The 21,698-nt window shown below is 46.9% G+C and overlaps 1 protein-coding gene across 2 annotated transcripts in view; it reads left to right on the top strand.

Moving 5' to 3' along the window:
• The window catches only part of TTC23 (tetratricopeptide repeat domain 23), a 56,328-nt gene that overhangs the window by 15,070 nt on the left and 19,560 nt on the right, over positions 1-21,698 (top strand). For both annotated transcript variants that reach the window (XM_033099965.1, XM_033099966.1), the window contains exons 6-7: positions 6,858-7,035; positions 16,641-16,755. In XM_033099965.1, coding sequence (XP_032955856.1) covers positions 6,858-7,035; positions 16,641-16,755 — 293 coding nt within the window. The remainder of the gene's footprint in view (positions 1-6,857; positions 7,036-16,640; positions 16,756-21,698) is intronic.

The following is a 21,698-nucleotide window of genomic DNA, read 5'->3' as shown; positions in this document are numbered from 1 at the left end:
CGGCTTTGGTTTTGTAGATTTCTGTAGTTATAATCACAAGCACAGGACCTTTTCTTTTGCCTGCTTTGGAGGTGGAAGGCGGGGTTCATTTTGTTAGGCAGCTCTCACAGGATTTATATTTCTCTTAAAAGGGTATCTTTTGGGTGTATCGTCTTTCTCCTCCTGCTTCGCCTTTTATGGTGCCTGTGAGGCCAGGCCGGTTCTTTTCTCCTTGGCCTGACGGATGCGTGCTGCAGCGTGAGTCATGCTCTGTTCCTTCCATCCTTAACTATGGCCTGAAGCTTCATCCGTTCTGCTTGTCCTCGTCTGTTCCAGCACCGCTTCATTCAGTAATTATGTATTAACTTTGGAGACAGAAGCCAATCCTATGCCCGCAGTTCTTTTTGTAAATGTGGTCAAGAAAGTCATGAGCAAAAATGGGCAAACTCTTCCCCAGTGTTACAAAATATTTTCTCTCCTGGTTACTGAGAGCTAGCTCCCCAGAGACAGGTAGTTGTCTTTATATGCACACCATTGCATACACACACACACACACACACACACACCTGTATGCAAATGATCTTTCTATGTGACCCGATGGTGACGACCCATCTAGATTGCCGCTCCAGAACACGTGACCTGTGCAGCCTTTCTCTGTGACTGCTAGCGTCACCTTTGAGGTCTCCCATCGCTTGCCCAGCCAGCCACGTTGTCCGGCATTGCTGGGCCGAACTAGCTCTCAGGCGTGCCGGTCATAAGTAACTTTCCCAAGACCATCCCCAGCGGGACACTTCCCAAGTATCCGTAAGGAGTGTGAAGTGGGAGAGCTGACAACGTGGGCTTTAGAGGCAGCTTCACGTTCAGTCCAGATCCATCCAAACTTCCCCGCTGTGGGAGTGTGGGCAAGTCCCACGCTCTCCCTGCCTGTTAAAGTGGGGGCAGTGGTCCCGCGCAGGGTTGCTTTGACGATGAAATGGACCGAACATTAAAGCATCTGGGTACCCTACATGGTAACTACTTAAAAAAAGAAAGTAGTTATTATCGTGACGATCAGACGGTACACTTTCCTTTCTGCGACTGCATCCCAGAAATGATTGGATTTTAGAGCATGTACTTACCTCACAGATTAAGATCCTGACTTCAAGATTGCCCCTGGCATGCAGTGTTCTTTCCCGTATATTTTTTTGTTATGGCTTGAGAAGGCTAAGTGTTTTTGTCTCTGCTCTCATGAACCACGTAAGCTGAAAATCAGATCGTCTTGTATGTTTCCTTTTAAAGCTAGAGTTTATGTCTTTGTCTCGCTTTCTCTTGATTCATTGTGGTCATGAGATTTGGAAAATGATTCTAACACAAGTTTTCCGAAGAGGAAAGTAAATGGGGAAGGTTTCTCTCTTAGCCAATATTTCCTGGAAACAGGTAGAAAATAATGGGGAAAAAAACAATGGCAAGTGGGACAGTGTATATATCTACGTGCTGTCACCTCATTACGGTGGTGGAATTTTACTTAGTTCCATTTGCTTCCCTGCAAAGCATTCTCACTGGCTTTGAGAATTTTTGATACTTCAGCAATAACCTTCACTTTAAGATCCCACCATCCTCCCTAAGTTGGTCCAATCAGTGATCTCCAAATCCAGCTTCTCCTTTCTGGACTCAGCTTTTCTTTTCTTAGTGCATAGCATCCTGTGGAGGTCCTTGATGCCCAAATTACACCTCTAGAGGTGTTTCTTTAATGAGTCATGTTCTTGGTGTTTCTCTTTGGCGCACCAAGTCTCTGACAGATGCTCACGTGTTCAAAGCCCTGCTTCTTTCTCCCTTTTCTTCCTGCTCCCGGGAAAAGCCCTGCTCTTCTCCAGAAGAGATGTCTCTCCTGTTACCTCCTCCCGTGGGACACTGTGTACCTGGAATGCTTTATGCCTTTTCAACAAAGAAGGAAATCGGTTTTTTTTTCTGGCACACTTCCTCACCCTGTATCCCCATGATTGAAGAGATGCTCTCACTTACACAAAGTCTGATTTCTTTTTTAAAAAATCTTTTTTTCTTTTTTAATGTGGGAAAGCAGAGAAACCACGTGGCACAGATGACTTTCATATACTTTATCTACTTTCTATTTCTTGAATCCCCTAAAGGTTTACTATTCTGAAGCAGTGCCTTTTTGTCTTTGCCTTTCTAACCCCATATCCTTTCAGCACTATATCAGGAGATAGTGAATATACATTTCCCTTAAACAGTTGCAAATAGTCCTAACGATGATTTTAAACAACCACACTAGCTACCAATTCTTGACTGCTTTCTTTGTCAGGCTCTTGCTAAACGCTTTGCAAGACCTCATCTCCTATAACCCACAGTCCTCCCTGTGAGGTGAGGTACCCCTAGTTATTCCTATTTTCAGATGAAGCAACTGAGGCTGAGAGAAGTAAGGTCATTCCCAGGGTCACACAGCTGGGGCATGGCAGAGCAGAGCCAAAGCCTGTCACACTCTGACACCCACACCCACCCCTAACCATGGCGGGATCCCACTTGCCACTGCAGAATGGAAGCCTGACAGCGCACTCTGCAGAGCGAAGCCTTTACCTCTCTGTGCCCGATGGTAGAGAGAGACCCAGACGTAAGCCTTTTCGGCCTCTGATGCTAGAAAATCCCACTCATCCTCTTCCAGGATTGATTTGTCATCCAATTCCGATCATCTGCAACATTCTCACAAAGCCCCTCCTTTTCGCGGCTGCTCAGTATTCTTGCCAAATTCTAAAAGGAAACCCTCTGTTGCCTCAGTAATGCCACTGGAGACTGCATTTGTTTGTTGCGTGGTAAAAACAAGTCTCCATCCCTGTGAGATCTCCCGACGCTCATCTGAGATGAGATAGCATCTCGTCACATGCTCTGTCGCATTATTGCGGATATATTTTCATTCAATAAAATATGCCATGATTTAAGTTGTGGACCTGCCAAATTAACATACCGCCACATTCTGCTGTTCCAAATCCTCTCTCTTTTCATCTGCCTGGTGTGTTTCCTGGAGGGTTTAGACAGCTTCAGTATTGCACATTATGAGCCTACTACAGTAGCTAATAAATCCTCAAAGCATCCCCGGCAGGTAGATAGAAATGGAAAGGAGAAAATGTTGCTCTCCCAAACATTACGGATGAGCAAATGGAGACAGACAAGATTACCTGAAATTGACTGATGCTTTAAGTGACTTGGAGATGGAAGTAAGACCATAATTTAGTTATTTCCTGATACAGTCCCCCATCAATTCCTTTTTTATTAAATATATTGTGAAGCTAAAGTAATTTTATTTTCTATTGTGTCTTTTCCGTGAACAATGTGCTCTCAATGAGCTGCAGAAGCTCACTGTAGATTGCATTACCTTGAAAGCCTCCATTTCTGGCTGTGGGAGATCTGGAAGAGCCTTGCAACAACTTCAACAACTGAGGCATAGAAAGGGCTCCTTTTGCACACGCTACACAGCAGAGTATTGTCGTTGTTCATCTTTTTAGCAAAATGTCTCAGGCATATACAAGTATAGATAGTGTTAGGCAAATACAGATGCCCTACCAAGCTTACCAAATAGAACATTTCAGCTAAATGGAAGCCCTTTATACATTCTTCCCATTCCTGTTTTTCTTACCTCCACGTTATAGGCAATTATTGTGCTGGATTTAGTGTTTTTTCATTCCTCAGAATGCATATGTAAATATAAAAAATATACAGTATTTCATTTCATTTTTTAAAACTTTATATATATGTTTTCTCCTGTAGCTTGCTTTTGTTTCCACATTACATTTGTATCTTTGAGATGTATCCATGTCAGTTGATACATTTAGCTCCAGTCGCTTCATTTGAAACCTCTATGCTGTGCTTCATCCATCTGACTTGCCCCTAATTTAATTATCCACTCTCATGAGCATGAGGGTGAATGTGTAAATTGCTTCCAGTTTCTCACTCTTATACATGCTATTTGCATGATCACTCTTCCCATGTCTCTTTGGGCACATGTGCAAGGTTATCTCTGAGGTGTATGCCCAGGAATGGGATTGCAGTTACAACAACAGCGTGCGAGAGATGGTTTCTGAGCAGTGGGGCTCACGGTTCTGTGGGAGCAGAGGCAAGTGTTCACGAGGCACCCAGCTCAATCTGGGATGTCAGAGAACAGAGCCAGGGCCAGGCTGAGGATGCCAGGTGCCCAGGACACACCATTTAAGGAGGCCTTGGAAACAAGGGGCCTATTCTTTACTTCCTTGACACATGCTGCATCATTGATGAACACGAGGAAGAAAGAAGAGGATTTTCCCCCCTTTGCTCAAATATCTGTGGCATTGTCTGAGTTCTCTAGGCTGAATTAGGTGGAAAAAATCTGAAGTCATTTTGAAAGTATGTGACTTGCTCTGGATTCTAAACCAGAGGCTGGCAAGCTTTTTCTGTAAAGGCCCAGACAGTAAATATTTTAGGCTTTGTAGGCCATATGGTGTCTGTCGCAGATTCTCAACTCTGCCACTCTAGGGCAAAAGCAGCCAGGGATGATATGTAAACGAGTGGGCGTGGCTATGTGTCAATAAAACTTTATTTTCAAAAAACGAGACAGTGAGTAGGTTTGGCCCCCAGGCCATAGCTGGCTTTTCAATCATGTAAACTTTGTCTACCAAGAGTCAAATTCTTTGGCTAAGAGATTTGTTGCCAACCATATGTTTCAAAGCCTCTTTGAATCACCAAAGATGCTAGTGGGTTTTCTCTTCAAAAATAAAATATGATACTTACAAAGGTAATTATTGCATTTGAAGTTTATTAAGAGTTAGAAAGCAAGTCCCATATGACTAGGTCACCTATGAATCTCTTCTTATTCAAGATTAGAGTTGCTGCAAGCTACCTACTTGGTCCAGGAATGCATCCCTGACATTTTCCTGGGTTTTAAATATCTTTACAATTATTGAAGTTATCCCAGTTTATAAGCTATGCAGTCAACATTTTATTTCATGGCCCTCTGAACCACAGATCTGAAAAACATCTTTACTTCTATCCCTTAGTTCCTTTGAAATTTGTTGAAGAGCAAAGATAGCTGTGAAAAATACCCAATGAGTGAATTGGAAACCAAGATCAATTTTTTGTCTTTCGTCACTCTCTCACATGATGCCTCAGTTTACCCATGGGTAGTCTGGGAATGGTAGGTTAGGCCTTTTTTCAGTAAAAATTCTGGGGGGGAAGGCAACATAGGAAGGGTTTGTATGTCTCATTATGAATTTTGTACATAACATTTTTCCACGCCCTGAAAAGTGTTTAATAGTCTTAGCAAATGTTTTGGAGAAGGTTGTTTTTAAATGTCTGCTCTCGTGTTTGCTGAACAAAATATAGGGATACTTTTTTTTTATATGAGAGAGTCTGATCTCAAGAAATTACAAGACTATCCCCTCACTGCCACCTTCACTTATAATTTTTAAGTTAACATTTTTCTGATGCAGAAGTACTATAGTTGTATAGAAGAAAAGTCGAGAAATTTAGGAAGCATAAACAAGAAAAGCAAAATCACTTACAACCAACTTCTCCGAGGTAACTATTACTAACATGTTAGTGACCATTTAGATATCTGTTTATGCGTATGTGTACATACAGATTAGAGATACACAATTTCCACATACATGAGATAATGCAAACTATTTTTGTAATCTGCCTTTTTCCTGAAGAATATATACTCTGTTTCCCTGAAAATAAGACCTAGCCGGACCATCAGCTCTAATGCGTCTTTTGGAGCAAAAATTAATATAAGGCCCAGTTTTATATTACATAAGACCCGGTCTTATGTAATATATTACATAATTATACATATTATATTATATTATATTATACCCAGTCTTATTTTAATATAATTACATATTATATTAAATTACATATTGTTTTTAATATAATTACGTATTATATATAATTACATATTATATTTTATTGTATATAATAAATAATTAATTACATATTATATTAAAATAAGACTGGGTCTTATATAAATTTTTACTCCAAAACACGCGTTAGAGCTGATGGTCCGGCTAGGTCTTATTTTTGGGGAAACACGATAGTGGATGTACTTCTATATTGATAAATATGGATCAACATTAATGGCTAAGTGGCATTCTACAGTATGGATGTATTTACTGTAACCTGCTTGGATAATTGCTTATTGATGTATTTTAAATGCTTTGTACTTTTCCACTATTACAAAGAATGCTTAGGTAAACATTCTTATATATATATATCTTCTTGTCTTGCCAGAGTATCTCTTCAAGATAAACTACTAAAGTGCCATTAGCAGACGTGTGTGTGCGCGCATATATATATGGGCAGTTTTGATACAGAAAAGTTGATGGCCAAACGATATTCTCTCCCAAAGTTAATGAGAGTGCTTCACACCCTCACCAATACTGGGAAATGTCTGTAATTTCTCAATAGATCAGTTATCAGCAGCATAGCCTCCTTGACGGTTGCTATTGTTGTTTTGTTAAGTAGTTTATATTTTTCAAACCAGTACCTACAGAGCAGTTACTGTGTGCCAGAGACTCTTCTAGGTGTTTTTGATGAATATTAACTAATGTAATCGTCATAATAACCCAATGAAGTGGGCACTGTTATTATTCTTAACTTACAGATGAGGGATCTGGTACGCAACGCGAAGGTCGTACAGCTAGTAAGTGATGGGGCCAGGATTTGAACCTTGCTGGTTCTTCCAAAGTCCATCCCCTTGACTGCTATGCTTCTTGGAGGAAAGAAAAATCTTAGCTGGCTAGGAAACATCTGGACAACGGGCCAGAGAGCCAAATCCTCACCACCGACCACCTGTATTTTCAGTATTTTCTGTTTTAATTATTTTTTGAAAATAATCACTGTGATTTTTTTTTTTTTAGGGTGTATCAAGGTCAGAAGAAATCGAAAGAAGCTCTGCCCCACTACCAAGAGGCTTTAGCATATATGGAGACCAGCAAAGGTGACAAAAGTCTTGAGTGTCTGCCAGTATTGAAGGAATTAGCAGGTGTCGAACAAGCCCTGGGGTTGCATGACGCGTCCATCAACCACCTTTTACAGGTAAGCTGCAACGTACTGGCCACCAAAGCTGCTGCAGAGCCAGTGCTTTTCAGAGACACAAGGGAATGGCAGTTCTGAGAATGCCTGGGTCTGGTGTTTGCTCTAGATGAGTAGAACACATTGCCTACAAACATCTTCACACAGATGGCCAAGGGGGAGAGCGTGGGGTACCAGTCGTCTGGTAACCAGGTATTCGTTCCACAGACAGCCTCAGATTCCCTGAAGGTGGCTTTGTTCATACTAGGTGCATAATTTAAGTCTTATTTCCCAGACAAAGTTTCCTCATCCTTTAGCATTTACTTACAGCTTATGTTATCAAACTGATGGCGGTTCTTTTCTACTACACTCTAAAACCTTTACCTGAAGCCACTTAGAGTCGTCACCTGTTAGCCGCTATTCTGCTTTATCGTTACAAGATTCCTCTGTGGATGTGTCAGCCAGGCTTCTCCAGAGACACAGAACCAATGAGATACAACCATGTAAAGAGAAAGATGGTTTTAAGGAATTGGCTCACACATTTGTGGGGCGGACAAGTCCGAAATCCATGAGGTAGGCAGTTCCAGCCGAAAACTCAAGCAAGAGGTTACAGTCTTGATGGAGAATTCCTTCTTCTCCAGGGTAACCTCAGCTTTTTGCTCTTTAGGCCTTCAGCTGGGTTCAGGAGGCCCACTCGTGTTATTACTGGGGGTAATCTGCTTTACTCAGATGCCAGTCACACCTACAGAATACATTCACAGCTACATCTAGACGAGTGTGTCACCTCACAATTGGGCACCATAGCTGAGCCAAGTTGGCACATAAAATTAACCATCACAGTGAGTTGGATGTTTTTGGATCATATCATCTGCTGAAAGCGCATTTGAAATTGTTTTCTGAGAATTTTTTCCTGTTGAAGTTGTAAAACATAGACATTCATTCCTTTGATTTCAAATGCCATATCATGACATGGTGCTGAGAGTTCTTTTTTGCTACTTTTACAAAATTTATCTGACCTGTATCCTCCCACCCACAGTTTATTAGAGGGTCGGTCCCATTCTATCACTTTATCTGGATTGTCTCTCTTAAATATTACTACCACCTGGTGACATATTATGTCCAGTTTATAGATAAAGAGGTCAAGTGTTAGAAAGGTTGAAGGATATGCCTAGGCATACCATTTGTGCCAATAAATGGCGTAACCCAGATTAAAACCTGGTAGTTTTAGAAAGATTATTGTGGCTGATATGTAGAGAATGGACTGGGGAAGGAGGGAGTGACGGTTAAAGATGACTGTGGCTTGACCTAGGATGTGATCGTGATGGTGAAGAGAAGTAGGTGCGTTTGACAAAGATTTAGGACGCCGAGTGGATGAGATACAGAGATTGATTAGATGTGAAGAAGAGAAGGAAGGTGAAGAGTCAAAGGTGACTCCTGGGTTTCTGGTTTGAACAACTGAGTGAATGTTTGTACCGTTGACAGTGGGGGAGCCTATGTGACCGGGTGATGGGCATTGTTTATCCCTGAGGCTAATAAAGATTTGAGAGTTTTTAAATAAATACTTGGTGATTATTATAAAAGAGATAGCAAAATAGCATTGTATCTGAAACCAGGATATCTGAGTTGGACTTTAGATTCTTTTGTTTACCAGCTCTTTGATTACATAAGTCAGTTAACCTCTCAAGGAAACAAAAACAAACAAAACCTACAAAAGACCCTATCCACTTCACAGAACTCCTCAAAGGTTTGAGATGGAAAGTGCTTTGTGAACCGTTAGGCATGGTGCCAGTGTAAGCTACTTTTGTTTATTAACAGTAATTGTTAACCATTTATCAAGGCTCGCCTTTTCTTTAGGAACTTTACCTCAGCTGCAGAAGGTACAGTGTGGCCTCCGCGCTCCAAGGGAGCCCAAGCCTAAAACCATTTATTAAGTACACCCAAACAAAGGAGGTTTTGTTATTTCCCCTCTTGTTTTTCACTCTTCATTCCTTTGGAGTGAGAGAAACGCCCAGAGATTAAAGACCTTTATTTTCTGCAGGATGTAGAAAAGTTCCAAAGTATTTTAGGAACTAACCCATTAAAATGGAGAAAAATAAAGCAAGCCCCACAGAGCCACCACACAGAGAAAGCAGCAGTCCCAGGGACCGAGGAAAGCTGTCATCGGCCCATTGGTCGCTTTGCCGCAGGGGGGCTGTGGGAAAACCATGCAAATGGTTTTCGTTTCTGCAACTCCTCATGGCAGATTTTGGCAATGAAACCTTATTTTCCTATCCAACAAGAAAATTACAGCATTTCATTTCTGTGAGCGAGAGTGTGTTTGTGGGTGTATGCCTTCAAGGGGTCGAAATTAACACCGTACTAGCTTACACGGCTTTTTCACGACTCTGACACTTGACTTGCATATCTCTTTTTTCAGTTTTCAGAGCAGCTCTGCGGCTCAGTAGTTCCCAAATGTAGGCACGTTTGATTTGCAAAGTGTAATGAAATAATTTATCGGTTACTCCAGCAAAGACTGGGGTCATAACACCTGGCTTCAGGCTCCTGCCCCGGGTAAGTTAGCGGCTTTGGCCAGGCCTAGGTGATGGCTGACAGGTACTCACACCGGCTCCTGGCGGGTCCAGACTACTGAGCAAACGGGTCTTGGGAATTGCTTCTGACTGGGTCTTGGGAATTGCTGTGTGTTTGCTAGAACGTGCTAGTTTTAATTTTCAAAATCTCTGAACATATGAGCCTTTTTGTTTAAAGTTAGAAAAGATGCAGAATGCAAGTATGGTTTTATGCTTTATGAAAATGTTCTAAGAATGACATAAATCCAGGTGCCATACTGTTTCTTTTGAAGTAGCTGCTCCTTTTTTTTAAAAAATATAAAAATGGTAATGCTCTTTATATTTTAAAAAAATCAAGCCTGGGACTATGATGGAGGGTTCAGATGTCAGGTCCGGCCCGCGAGGAGCCCGCTAATGAACGAGGTAAACCTTTAGTTGACTAATCATGGAGATGAACCTAAAAATACAACTGTGACGTGTGCCACAGGGAGAAGAGCTCCCAACAGGGCAGTCCCCTGGTGTGGCCCATGAGGACTGATAGTGAGACACCCCAAAGGTTGAGGAGAGGCAAGAAGAGCCCTTGTGGTGAGAGCCCAGAAGGGGTGGTGGGAGATGAAGCCGAGTTAAGAGGAGGGTGGGGCCAGGTTATGATCATGTGTGTGCACGTGTGTGTGCGTGTGTGTAAGAACATGTGCCTATGTGTGTGTGCATTCGTATAAGCATATCAGTATTTCTGAAAGGACACACAAGACACTGTTGACAGCAGTTAGTGATGAGTCAGACTGGAAAAGGGGAGAAGAGAGGGTGAGGCTCACAGACAGAAGGGAGGGAGGGAGCATTTAAATTTTTGTTGATTCTTTTCTGCCACTTAGGATCAGGTATTACTGTTCTAATCTAAAAACGTGGTTACGTTTTCAGAAAACACACACTTGTAACCAAAAGAGGATGAAAATATAAGCCCCCGACATGTCTGTTTTGGCGGTAATCCTTACAGACAGTAAGGCCTTTTCTCCCCAACCCTTTGGAGGAGCTAAAATTGACAGCTGGAGAGCTGCCACTGAGGACTTTCTCTGACTATTAAAAGCAACTGGCTTGGTCTGGGGCCCTGAGAACTGTTTTCAAATGCCTGCTGTACCCAGTGCCTTCCCTTCTGTCTACTCCCCCGGGGATCCTCAGCTCCCTCTTTCTCTTAGCCAAGACTCTGCAGCTGCCCCAGGTCCCTGGGCTGTGTGTGGCCATGACAGTTTTCCCTACTGGGCAGAGATGGGAGAGGAAAGGAAGTGGCAACGTTGGGCTACAACGTGACCCTGTCTTATACAAGGGCATCAGCTCAAAGCTGGAGGGCGGAATGGCCAGCTTTGGCAGGGCTGAGAGGGAAAGCTGTGCAGCTGGTCAGTTATAAAAGAAACACGGCAAGCTCACAGCTCCCAATGAGCAGCGGACTTGAGCTTCCGTTGACTTAAGACACCAATTTGAATCAAAGCAGAAACGCAGACACTCGGTGGGAGGTACCCTAGTGTCTGTTCCATCCACTGACCACCCCCCTGTGGCGTTCCTCGCCAATCAGTTCTCAGACGCTGCTAAGGCACCCACATATTGTCAACGCACTGTCCCCCTCACCAGCTCATTCAGTTTCAGGGCCACATCTGCTAGTTAGCAACTCTTTCTCTGATGCTCAGTTGGTTCCTCATCCCATTGATAAGAAAACCGTCCTCCTGTAACACGGACCCTCTTAATAACCGGATGTCAGACGAGAAAAGCATGCAGCTTGGAGTCACAGGTCTCGGTTGGAATCCATGTGCTGCCACTGCCGCACCCTGTGACTTGCATTCAGCCAGTTGCTGCATCTCCTTGCGGCTTCATTTCCCCGTCTGTAAATGGGGCTGTTATCACTCTCACCGGTCATGTCGAGTGCCAGCAAATGGGCGCATGAAATTCACATCGCACCACCTGGCAAAAGTTGGTGCCTGCTCACTGCTAGTTCCCTCCCACCCTCTACAGAGAGATGCCGGCTGCTACTAGGTTGAAGAATCCATGAGTGTTCTCACCTCTGGCGTAAATAGACTCACTCAGTCGCCGTCTACTAAGGTACCTTGAGCTACTTGTGGACTCTCCACTTGTTACAGGAGAGATTTCCCTCTGAATCAGTGATCCCCTAATTATTACCAAATGGGGCGAAAAATCTATCCCACCCTCCCACCAAGAGCTGGGAACCCTCCCAGTGTTTTAAGCTGTGTATTCATCTGATGGGGTCTGCCTGCATCGATAGAAACATCCTGTTTACTAGTCATCGAGTTTCCTCTTTAAGAACTGTTTATTACACGTTTTGCAAATCCAAGGCGACAGGCCCAGTTAGATAAGCGTCCACCAGCTCTGGCTCTGGCTGCATCTCCTGTCAGATGCATTGGTGCTGAGGATTCCTAGGTTCCCACCCCCCGTCCCGCCAGATACACACAGGGGGACCAGAATGCAACAGCTGCAGTCACCTGGGCAGGGCCTGAGGTGGTTGGTATTGTGAATGAGGTTTTCAGTTAATGACCTTGCACAATAGGGTTTTTAAAGTTTGAAGTAGATATTAAAGGTTGTTTTCGTTTTTGGTTTTAACCCAGTGCAACTCACTAGCAGCACAAGAGGTGTAGGAATATTAAACATTCCTCAGATGACAGCAGATAAACATTTAACCGTGTGTGGGGACAGAGGCCCCAAGAGCAGTTTCCAGGCTCTCGGCCTCACATGGAAAGGTGCTGGCTCGGGGAGTAGATGACCGTTGGCTGTGGCTAGTGGGCCGTCAGCTGTAACCAGTGAGCCAATTAGCCCCTGATATAGCTGCCGTGGCTGGGCTGGTTGGAGGCTCGGTTGGTTGGCAGGCAGGGAAGTGGACGGCAGGTTGCAGGTCGTGTGGATCCAGCCTCCAGTGAGACTACAGTGGTGTGACTCCCCTACCTATGGCTCTGTGGGTGTTCCTTTTTGGCCTCACCACGTCCTGCGTTCTTATGTGGGGAGCGGGACTAGAGGCCCTGCAGGCCGCCTCCCACGACAAATGGCGCAGTGAGCAGGGTCTCCCACATGACACCGTGCAACACTGAAAACAGCAAAGGGCGGGAGGAGAAACTCCAGCCCTGGGGAGACTAACAAATAACAAGGAGTGAGTGCAGTCAAGCCACAGGTCCCCAGCTCGATCCATCCCTGCAGGAAGCCGGGAAAGGCCAGCCCGCCTCCTGTCATTCTGGGAACTCGAGTAGCTAGTCCGTAAATGCTCTCAGATGTGTGCAGCAGGGTGTTTATATTGTCTTAGCAAACACAGGGTTGTTCCAGAGTGGTGAACGGTGGTTGAGTTTGGAAAGAGGGTGTAATCGAACCACTGGCTTTCTCAACTTCCTTGGCACTTGCTCCCTCTACACGGTGCAGAGCTAGGGTTCTCAACCTGTGTCGCCCCGAACCCTCACATTCCATGGAGGGTCTTTTGGGGGCAGCTGGGTGGGAGCAGGTCCATGGGTTTCCAGGCCTTCTCCACCTGCTTCCATGAGAGCAGCGCCACTCTTTACCTGCTTTGTCTGTTCGAGAAGCATTTGTGCTTCAGAACAGAACCGTGACCATCAGTGGTGCCACGTTTGCGTCCTTCTGTAAGTTGCTTTTCCATTCCGTGGTGTTTTTGACATGGAACCATGTTAAGAAATGCAGATAGAGTTCAATCATTGTATAAATCAAGCACAGTGTATTCATTCCCCTGCCGGTGGATATTTAAATGGTTCCCCCCCTTTTTATCATCTCAAATAATGCCTCAGTGGACGTAAGGACACTTTTATATAACAAGAAAGGAAGGAGCCGCAGGACGGGGTGGGTGGCTGGTGGGAAAGCGGGGAGTGGGGAGAGGACTAGACGCTCTGCGTGGACAGGATAGAGCCAGGGCGCCCACATAATCACAGGGGGTCTGTGAGCCGCAGGATCCAGAGGCAGCACAGACGAAGCGATGACAAGATGCAGGGCCTGATGGGGGACTGGGGGCTGAGGGGAGCGAGGAGCAGGACCTGTGGAAACCTGAGAGGCCAAAGTGTAGGCGGGTCATGAGCTGGACGATGTGTTTTGCTCTCTAAGCTCCACTGTGCGTCCTTCCCAACCCTGCTCTGGGCCCCACCAGAGGCCGACCCTTAAGTGCAGTGTGAGGGGGGCCCACGCCCTCTGACTGGGAGCGCACAGCTTGACCTTGGAAGGAGAGGACAGGGAATTTATTCCTTCAGCTCCCCCTGCAAGGTCAGTGCCCGTGGGCTGCATCCCTCTACTGAAAGCCATAGGTCCCTTTCCATTTCTAGCAAATTCTCTCTCCCTTTCTCTGCCTCTGATGGTAAAGCATCTTGCCTTGGGGTCCTGCACTCTCCTCGGGTTTCCTCCATGTAAAGGATCGTTTTGTCATCCTCTTTTCCTCTGTGAACCCATCAGACTGTACTGTCTCTTTCTTGCCTGACAGCGCAGGTCCATCCCATGGATACTGAAATCATTGAAAATAATGACAGGAAGACGGGTGGAGAGGAAAGTAGTGAGCTGGGCGCTCACACCTAGTGAAGGGCAGTGTCTGCAAGGGTAGAGAGAATCGAACTAGCCCACATTTTTATAGCTTGTCTGTGGGCTCTTTGAAAATGGAGCCTATTTTTGTTTTTTAATAAATTCCTAGCGTTTGATATCTGGCACGTAGAAAGCATTTAAAAATTAAGATAAATTGAATTGAATAGGATGGAATTAAATTGAACTGAATTTTACTGAATAAATGCAACACTAATCTTGCACATTTAAAACATCATGGCTTCTCTTCTCCACCCCCATCCCCCCAGCGTGTGGTTTTTAGAGGCTTCATGAACATCAAATAATAAATCAGATCAGGCATTGAGTTTCTGAAGTGAATAATGAATAATACATGTTTGCTTATATTAGCATCTCATACACGGAAAACCCTGAGGTTGTGAAGATTTTGTGATAAATTCAGATCCCTCAAGTTTTCAGGGTCCACTTTTTCGATACTGTGAGCATTTTTGCTCGTGGAAAACTTTGCTTCCTGTCTCCAAGGCAAAAGGCAACTTAAAGAACTCTCAAAACAGGCAGTTATTCCTTTGAAAAGAATTTTGATAGACACATATCTTTGCTTTGAATGATAACATTGAGTGGAAACAAACTATGACATCTTTTGGAATTTGAATTTGGGTTTTAAGTCTTTGTAACAATCTTTTCGGGCCTCACAGACTTATCTCCTCAGTAGTAGAGTGTAGAGGTAGTTCACCCAGGGGAAAAACGAAATAAACACGATTCAGTTTGCATTTGGAATGGGATGAGCTTTCCCTCTCACTCGTTTCCTCTCCCCAAACACCGCACACATGTCCCCTTGGTTCTCTTCCTGTAGCTCCTATCGTCTCTCCTCACATGTGACTGCTTTTTGGAGTGCCCGTTACTTGAAAAGCGGTTCAAGTCAGAGCTTCAGGCCAAACCGAGATGAGTGACTAATTTGGAGGTCGCCAAAATCACTTACTCAGTGTATTGATATCCTATAAAAAGAAAACTAGTTTTAAAACAAAGGATACCATTAGTATTTACAAATACGAACTTCTGATTGTTCTAACACAGCAGTAAAAGTCGTGGCCCCATCTTGATTTGCAGTGGCCCCTACCGTAAAAAGTCTAGAGCTACTAACTCAGTTGAGTTTAACACATGACAAATGAGCGGCGTCTAGACTCCAGCCTGACTCCCTCTCAGACATGCGTTCAGCGGGTCATCAGGGGAGCAAGTCTTTTTGGTGTCGCTGTCTTCTTGCTCGGTCTGGACTTGGAGGGTTTAGCAGTATGGCTTTATCTGCTAGACCAGCCCCCGTGGGTTAGTCCCAGCTCCTGGAGGCTGAATGAACCAGTGCTCGGGGCTGTTTAGGCACCATCAGCGACGTCTGCCACCATGGCCAGGGCGGAAGGAATGGCAGCCTTCACAACCCGGTAGGAGAAGCAAATCTGCAGTCAGAGGATCAAGGTCAGAGTCTTACCTCTGTCCTTTGTTAGGTGTGAGATATCTTCGGCAAGTGACCCATTGGGCAACCTCAGTGTTCTCATGTATCAAATGAGGATAACAAAAATTGCCAAGACAATCACAATGGATATCACAGATGAAAACCGTTATTAAAGTGCAACTTCAATCCAAGTTGTTGTTCGTATGACTGTCTGTCCCAATCTAGTGTTTCTCTCTTTTTAACTCATGGTATTTTAGTCTTTCTGTCATTTTTTGGGCAGTTCACTGCAAACTACCTACCGTCTCACGTGAGTGCCTTGGGTGGCTTCATGTTTCCTACCTGTTTCTTTCTGGACTGCCCACATTTCCCAGCCCACGCGTCTCCTATAAATACCTGTTTATTGGATGAATATAAACATGTCACGAAGAGCATTTATTTATGTCTTTTATATCTCTTCATTTGAAGGGATATATTTTGTGTTGTGCATGAAAGGATTATTATTATGTCCATAGGATCATAGAGGATTTCAAAAATGTTCTTAAAGGGTTTACAAAAAGGCTTTATTTTCAAGGGGCCGTGCTGTGTTATGTGCTCTGGCCGCTCCCCTGGGCCAGTTTGCAGAGGGTGCAGGCGCGTGGGCTTGGTGGGTTGTGCATGGGGGAGGGATCCGAGGGATCCAGGATTCTGTGGGTGAGGCTGCTGACGCTGCAGGTGCGTCCCCCTTTCTGGGCTGACCGGTAGGCAGGGGTCTGGGCCTGCCCACCTCCTCTGCTCAGCACGGGCACTTTTTGGTCTATCTTCTTCCTTCTTCAAACCCTCCCGGCTCCTCTGTGACACTGCTCGCCCGGGAACAGAAACTTTTAAATGATTTTCTTAGTGAGGTCAAGCCGTCTGCACTCAGCGCCCGGTGCTTTTGCTCTCCCACTACACAGTGCTTTTAAAACCCAGCTCTCCCAAGAGTGGACTGTGCCTCCGCAGAAATCACATTGTCCAGCTCGCTAGAAAGTTCCCTAGCTTTCTGCTTAGCGCCGCGAGAACAGTTAGTTCCGGGTCGTGGCCGCCAGCCGTGTAAACACGTGTGTTCCTTCTTTCCGTGGTGGCAGGCGCATCTCATCATCCTGAAGAGAAAGCCCTCCCCAGAGGAAGCAACGCTGTCTGCACTCTGTGTCGCCCGGGCCGCTGTCACTTCCATCGCTGCCGGGAGGCCCGAGCACCATGGTGAGAGCCAGCCTCGTGGGGGTGCCAGGCAGGCACTGCCTGCTCCCTGGCGGCCCCACACACCTGGGTCTGCAAACCAGCTGCCTTTGGGATGGGTGAACAGGTGGATGGAGCTGGGACGTGGGTCCTTCGCAGCTTTATCCAATCACCATAGCTGCGCCAGTCTGGGAGCTTCACCAGAGGCCTTTGCTTTCTATCCCTGTTCGGCCTGTCTCTCATCTTTTGCTTTCAAATACAACGAATCCTCATCCACACCTAGCTCTTCAGAGCCCCAGAGAATCCATGCAGGGCTTGCAGGGAAATCCGCTCTGCTTTCAAAGGTGATCTATTTTTAAAGACTGTTGTGGAGCTCCTGTGACAGCCGAGCTCCTGGCCTATTGGATAGCCGGCCTCCAGACTCTCACAGGGCTGAGCTTTCCATTAGGATGTACTTACCCAGTTTCAGGATTCCAAAGGGAAGTTGCCATTTATGACGCATGTGGTTTTTCTTAGTCCCACATGATGGGTAGAGCCGTGAGCTGGGGGAGTTCTTATTTCATCATCCCGGGATCAGAGCATACAGTATGCCTCTATTAATAGACAACACACATTCTAGTGACTTTCTTTTTGGTTCAGAATATTCAGAAACAATATAACTCATAAAGAAGACCTAGGGGTGTATTCCAAGATGTCAGATAAAAATAATTATGTGTTATAGTAAAATAAGGTCCTATGTGCCAGTAAGCCTAAAATCAATACCAGGGAAGCTAGGGTTGGGGTTCTGGGAGCAGGAGTGGGGCTCAGATGAGGAGGCTGGCAGGTGGGAAATGACAGGGACACGTCAGTGATGCCCTAGTCTGCAGGGATCCCCGGACCAGGCAGGGGCTCCAGTCCAGGGGGGAGCTGGTGAAGAGATGCCAGTGTTTATCCATCTGTCCGCCCACCTTGTGGGTCCCTCACTCTGGTCTCCTGGAGCTTTGATCTCCTTTTCAGAGCTGGAGGAGCCTGTCTAGAGCTAGAGAAGGCCAGTGACCTTTCTGATCCTCATTCCCTAGGACACTTCATACGTAACAGTTTCAAAACCTTCACAGAGCCAACATTTTGACCAGCTTATTGTTGCCTACAATTCCTGTAATAGGGGAAAGGAACCTTGTGTTCCACAACTGTTAATAATGCACTTAAAATGCAAGTGTGTGTTTGATGGAATCCCCTGGAGTAGCAAGAGTCACAAATCTAAATGTCCGTAGGAACCAGATAAGCAGTGTGAGGGGAGCAGGTAGTTATTAGTAAACAGTAGCAGCAGTGAACAGACTTATAGACGGCAGTTCCCCGTGGGTTATAATACGAGAGAGGCCGTGTGGAGAGGCGAGGCCTGTGGCAAACCTGAGAAGCCAGCGCCCTGTGGAAAGTGAGCCGCTGCCAAGTGGACGGCAGCCTTGTGCTGGCAGATCTGCTGCTTTTTTAAGAGAAGGCAGAAATCTAGACTTTTATGTGAAATCCATCTGTAATTGATGGTAACTAACTCCAATATGTTTCAGGCTCTGAGTGAGGCAAAACCAGTGTGAGGGCTGGATCCGGAACTGGAAAGCGTGAGCGCAGTGAGGGGGGATCAGCTCCCGGGTGCCAAGGAAATCCCCCTGCCTGGGGGTCTCAGCTCTGTCCTCTGTGTGCTCACACCTGTCTGTGCTGAGTACAATTTAAAAAAAAAAAGAATTAATTATTCATGAGAAAAATGTCTCATTTGGGGTTCTCCGTAGCCTGCTTGCTGAATGCCCATTGAAGGTAGTGCCCTCTGACAAAAAAATACACTGCCGGCCAAGGAGCCAGTGCGTTTCAGGCTCCACGCTCCAGCCCATCCCTTTGCTCTGCCTCCGATGCATTCCTTATGCAGGCAGAACTGCCCTAGAAGTCACCGGAGGGCTGGGATTGCACAAGGACCCCCACTTCAGGCTCCTGGAATGTCCCTAACCTGAGTCTGGCCCGCTTCCCGGAGCAGCCATAGACAAACTTGGTAGTAACTGCTCTCCTAACCCTGCGAAGTGTTCAGGGCATCCGCCCTGAGTTTATAACTCTTCTCTTAAAGGATATTAACATGAAATGGGCCCGAGCCAAGTACATCTCAGTGTAAACCTTTGAGAGGCAGAGCCCGCCGAGCACAGGCTGCCTTGTTTGGAAGTGGCCCCGTCTGCAACCTGGGCTCCAGGCGGCCAGGGATTTTTGCGGGGTGCAGAGACATCAGAACAGAACGGGTTCTGCCTCATCGGAGCCTTGGGGGTAGAGGGTGGGAACCCTGACTCGTGAGCCTGGGGTGCATTCCTGAGATATAATTCCCATGCACATGGACGGACAATCCCAGCCTCCATTTGTCCCAGCCTCTCCCCATGCTTTGCACAAGAGATGTGAACTTGTAAGTATCTGAAACTAGGCACTGTACCTCGATGAAGTCTCCTCCTTTCCCCTTACACGATCTGCCCTTTTCTCCACTCTTCCTCCTGTGGCCTGCCTCCTCTGCGTGCCCCCCAGGCTGGATCCTGCCCCCACCCGGGCCACTCCCTGCTCACTGGGTTACGGATGTCCCTTGGGCCTTGTGTGTCCCAGAGAGACTGGAAGCCAGACAGCCCTTGGTATACACATGCGCCCAGCTCCAGTGGGCTCCTGACAGGTCACATGGCCACCTGGGAGCAGCCAGTCAGGGGTTTTTCACCTTCCCGTGGCCCTCCTTTGCAGCCCCTGCTGGTGGGAATGAGTGGAAGCCACTGCTGGCCACTCCCACCCACCTCTCTCCCTTCCTCCTCATTCTTCCCCACTCCATCTTCCTTCCTGCTCAGCCTTTCCACCCCCTTCACTCCCTGTGTGCTCTGAGAGACCCTGCCTTGCTCTTACGCAGGGCCCTTTTCTTATTACAAAATGACCAGCCAGCCGGAGCCTGGCCTGCCTCTGAGTTCCCCAAGCAGATGTGGGCACCCATGCCTGCTCTGTGCTCCCCAGGCCAGGTGAGAACGGGAAGGCTGCAGAGAGAGAGTGGGGGGTGATGCCAGAGACGCAAAGGGAAGCCTTTTACCCTGTTTTCTACCTCGTTAGTAGGCCCGCCTTCTCAGAAACCTCTGGAAGCATCTTGAGCACATCCCTTCTAGAGAATTGGGGTCCAAGGTGTGTCCCGGGTCACTGCAGGTTAGAGGCAAAGCAAGGCCTGGGCAGAGGCCTAACACTGCCTGCTCAGCCCCACTCCACAACCGCAGAGTGAGTGGCACTAAGGGTGCCCCCTCCCCAGATCCAGGGAGGCGGGAAGCCTGGAGGAAGGGCGAGGGGGGTGCTGCAGGGGTTCGCAGCTCTTGGGGCCCACAGAGGAGTACACGGGGTGGCCCCCTCTTCACCCCGACTCTGTGTTGTTGGTCTCTCTTCGCAGAGGGACAAACTGGCAGAACTGAAACCCCATCAAACTTTGCTTACAGATAGCCTTTCCTCTTAATGTCTGAGAACAAAACCTAAGGCTCTATTCCTCTCTAGGGAGGAGGACGTGCGTGCCCTCTCTGGGAACCACTTTTATGAGGCTTCGGTTTTTCACTTTTGTGCTGGCTCATAACTTGTGTTCAGATTGCCTCAGAAGAGCCTGTCATTTATACCCTGACTTAACTTCAAAGAGGATTTTTAGGGTGGTTTATGGAAAACACATACACTTTCCTAAGACAAGTAACTGGGGCCATAGGCCTGAGGCTGTTGGACCCCTGACCACTACCTGGTGGCCCCACATGGGACTCTGAGTGGTGGTGGGGTAGGCTGGGGTCCTGTCAGCTTCCTGGTGGTGAGGAAGTTGGAGGCAGGCAGATCCCCGTGGTGCCTGAGCCCCCTAACTGGGCCTGTGGGCGCCAGGTGCAGACACTTCATGTCCACTCTCCCTTCCGCCATCTGTTTGGTCGCCTCACTCTACTGATGCCAACCTGCCCCCAGAGAAGGCCATGGCTAGTGAGCGGCAGGCCCGCTACGCCCAGAAGCCATGTCAGGCCAGTGTGGACCACTGAGGTTCCAGTGGGAAGAGAGAGCCTATCCTGGGCTTCGTCTGCTCAGGCTCCCCATGTCCCTGCCCCCCAGCCCTGTGGGCAGCCTCAGAGCCCACGTGGCAGCCCCCAGCGGGATCTAAATGGATTCATGCTTGTTTGCCTGGTGATGTGCTCCTCTGCGTTACTGCCAACCTGCGCTTTGAGACTTAGCGCTTTCAGATTCCCTGGGGTCCTCAGTGCTCTCCCAATTAGTCCGCAGTCCGGACTGTTTCCCAAGACTGTCACAAAAGGGAATTGTCCTCCCTGTTCCAGTTCTTGCTTAGGGCAGTCGCAAGAAAATGAACCCAGGGTTACTGGAAAGTAGTTTAATGGCAAGCCTTCTGGCCCCCGGGGTGCCTAGTTGTAACCCTGCATTCCTCTTGGTCTTTGAATGAAGTCGTGCTTTCTTTTCCTTCTGTGTGAGCACACAGATTGAACAGAGTCTGATGGGGCCGCCAGGGGCCATTCAGCCACCCTGCCCACTGGGCCACTCTTCCTCCCTCGCTCTAACTTGCAGACAGGCTAAACATTCTGTTGGAGGGAAAATAGGAGACGATTAATGGCCCTGAAGCACCTGTGCCACGAGGGCTCAGATTTACAAGCTAAGTCATGCTCTTGTGCTTTAGAAAGTGACCTCATCTTCTGCCCAGGCCACCAGCATCAGGTTACAGAGGATTCTAGAAGAGGTTTTTAACGTTAGGAGTGGCGCTGTGTACGAGCAAGCCCTGAAACTGCTGGCTCTTTGTGAACCCACACCCAGCCTCAGGGCACAGGGTCCACGCTGGGCGGTGGCATCCCACCCACCCCACCGTGACCTCCTCTCCCTGTGGAAATCCTGCTGTCACATGTCCCGGATGGACCTGCTGAGGGATGCCCGGCCCCAGGAGAACAAACTGTGCTTGTCAGGGGTCACTCCTTAGCCATAGT

Source organism: Rhinolophus ferrumequinum, chromosome 28 (assembly GCF_004115265.2).
Source record: "Rhinolophus ferrumequinum isolate MPI-CBG mRhiFer1 chromosome 28, mRhiFer1_v1.p, whole genome shotgun sequence".
NCBI classification, from domain to species: Eukaryota; Metazoa; Chordata; class Mammalia; order Chiroptera; family Rhinolophidae; genus Rhinolophus; species Rhinolophus ferrumequinum.
Note: the sequence above shows the minus strand (reverse complement) of the source record. Positions and strands in the feature narration are given on the sequence as shown.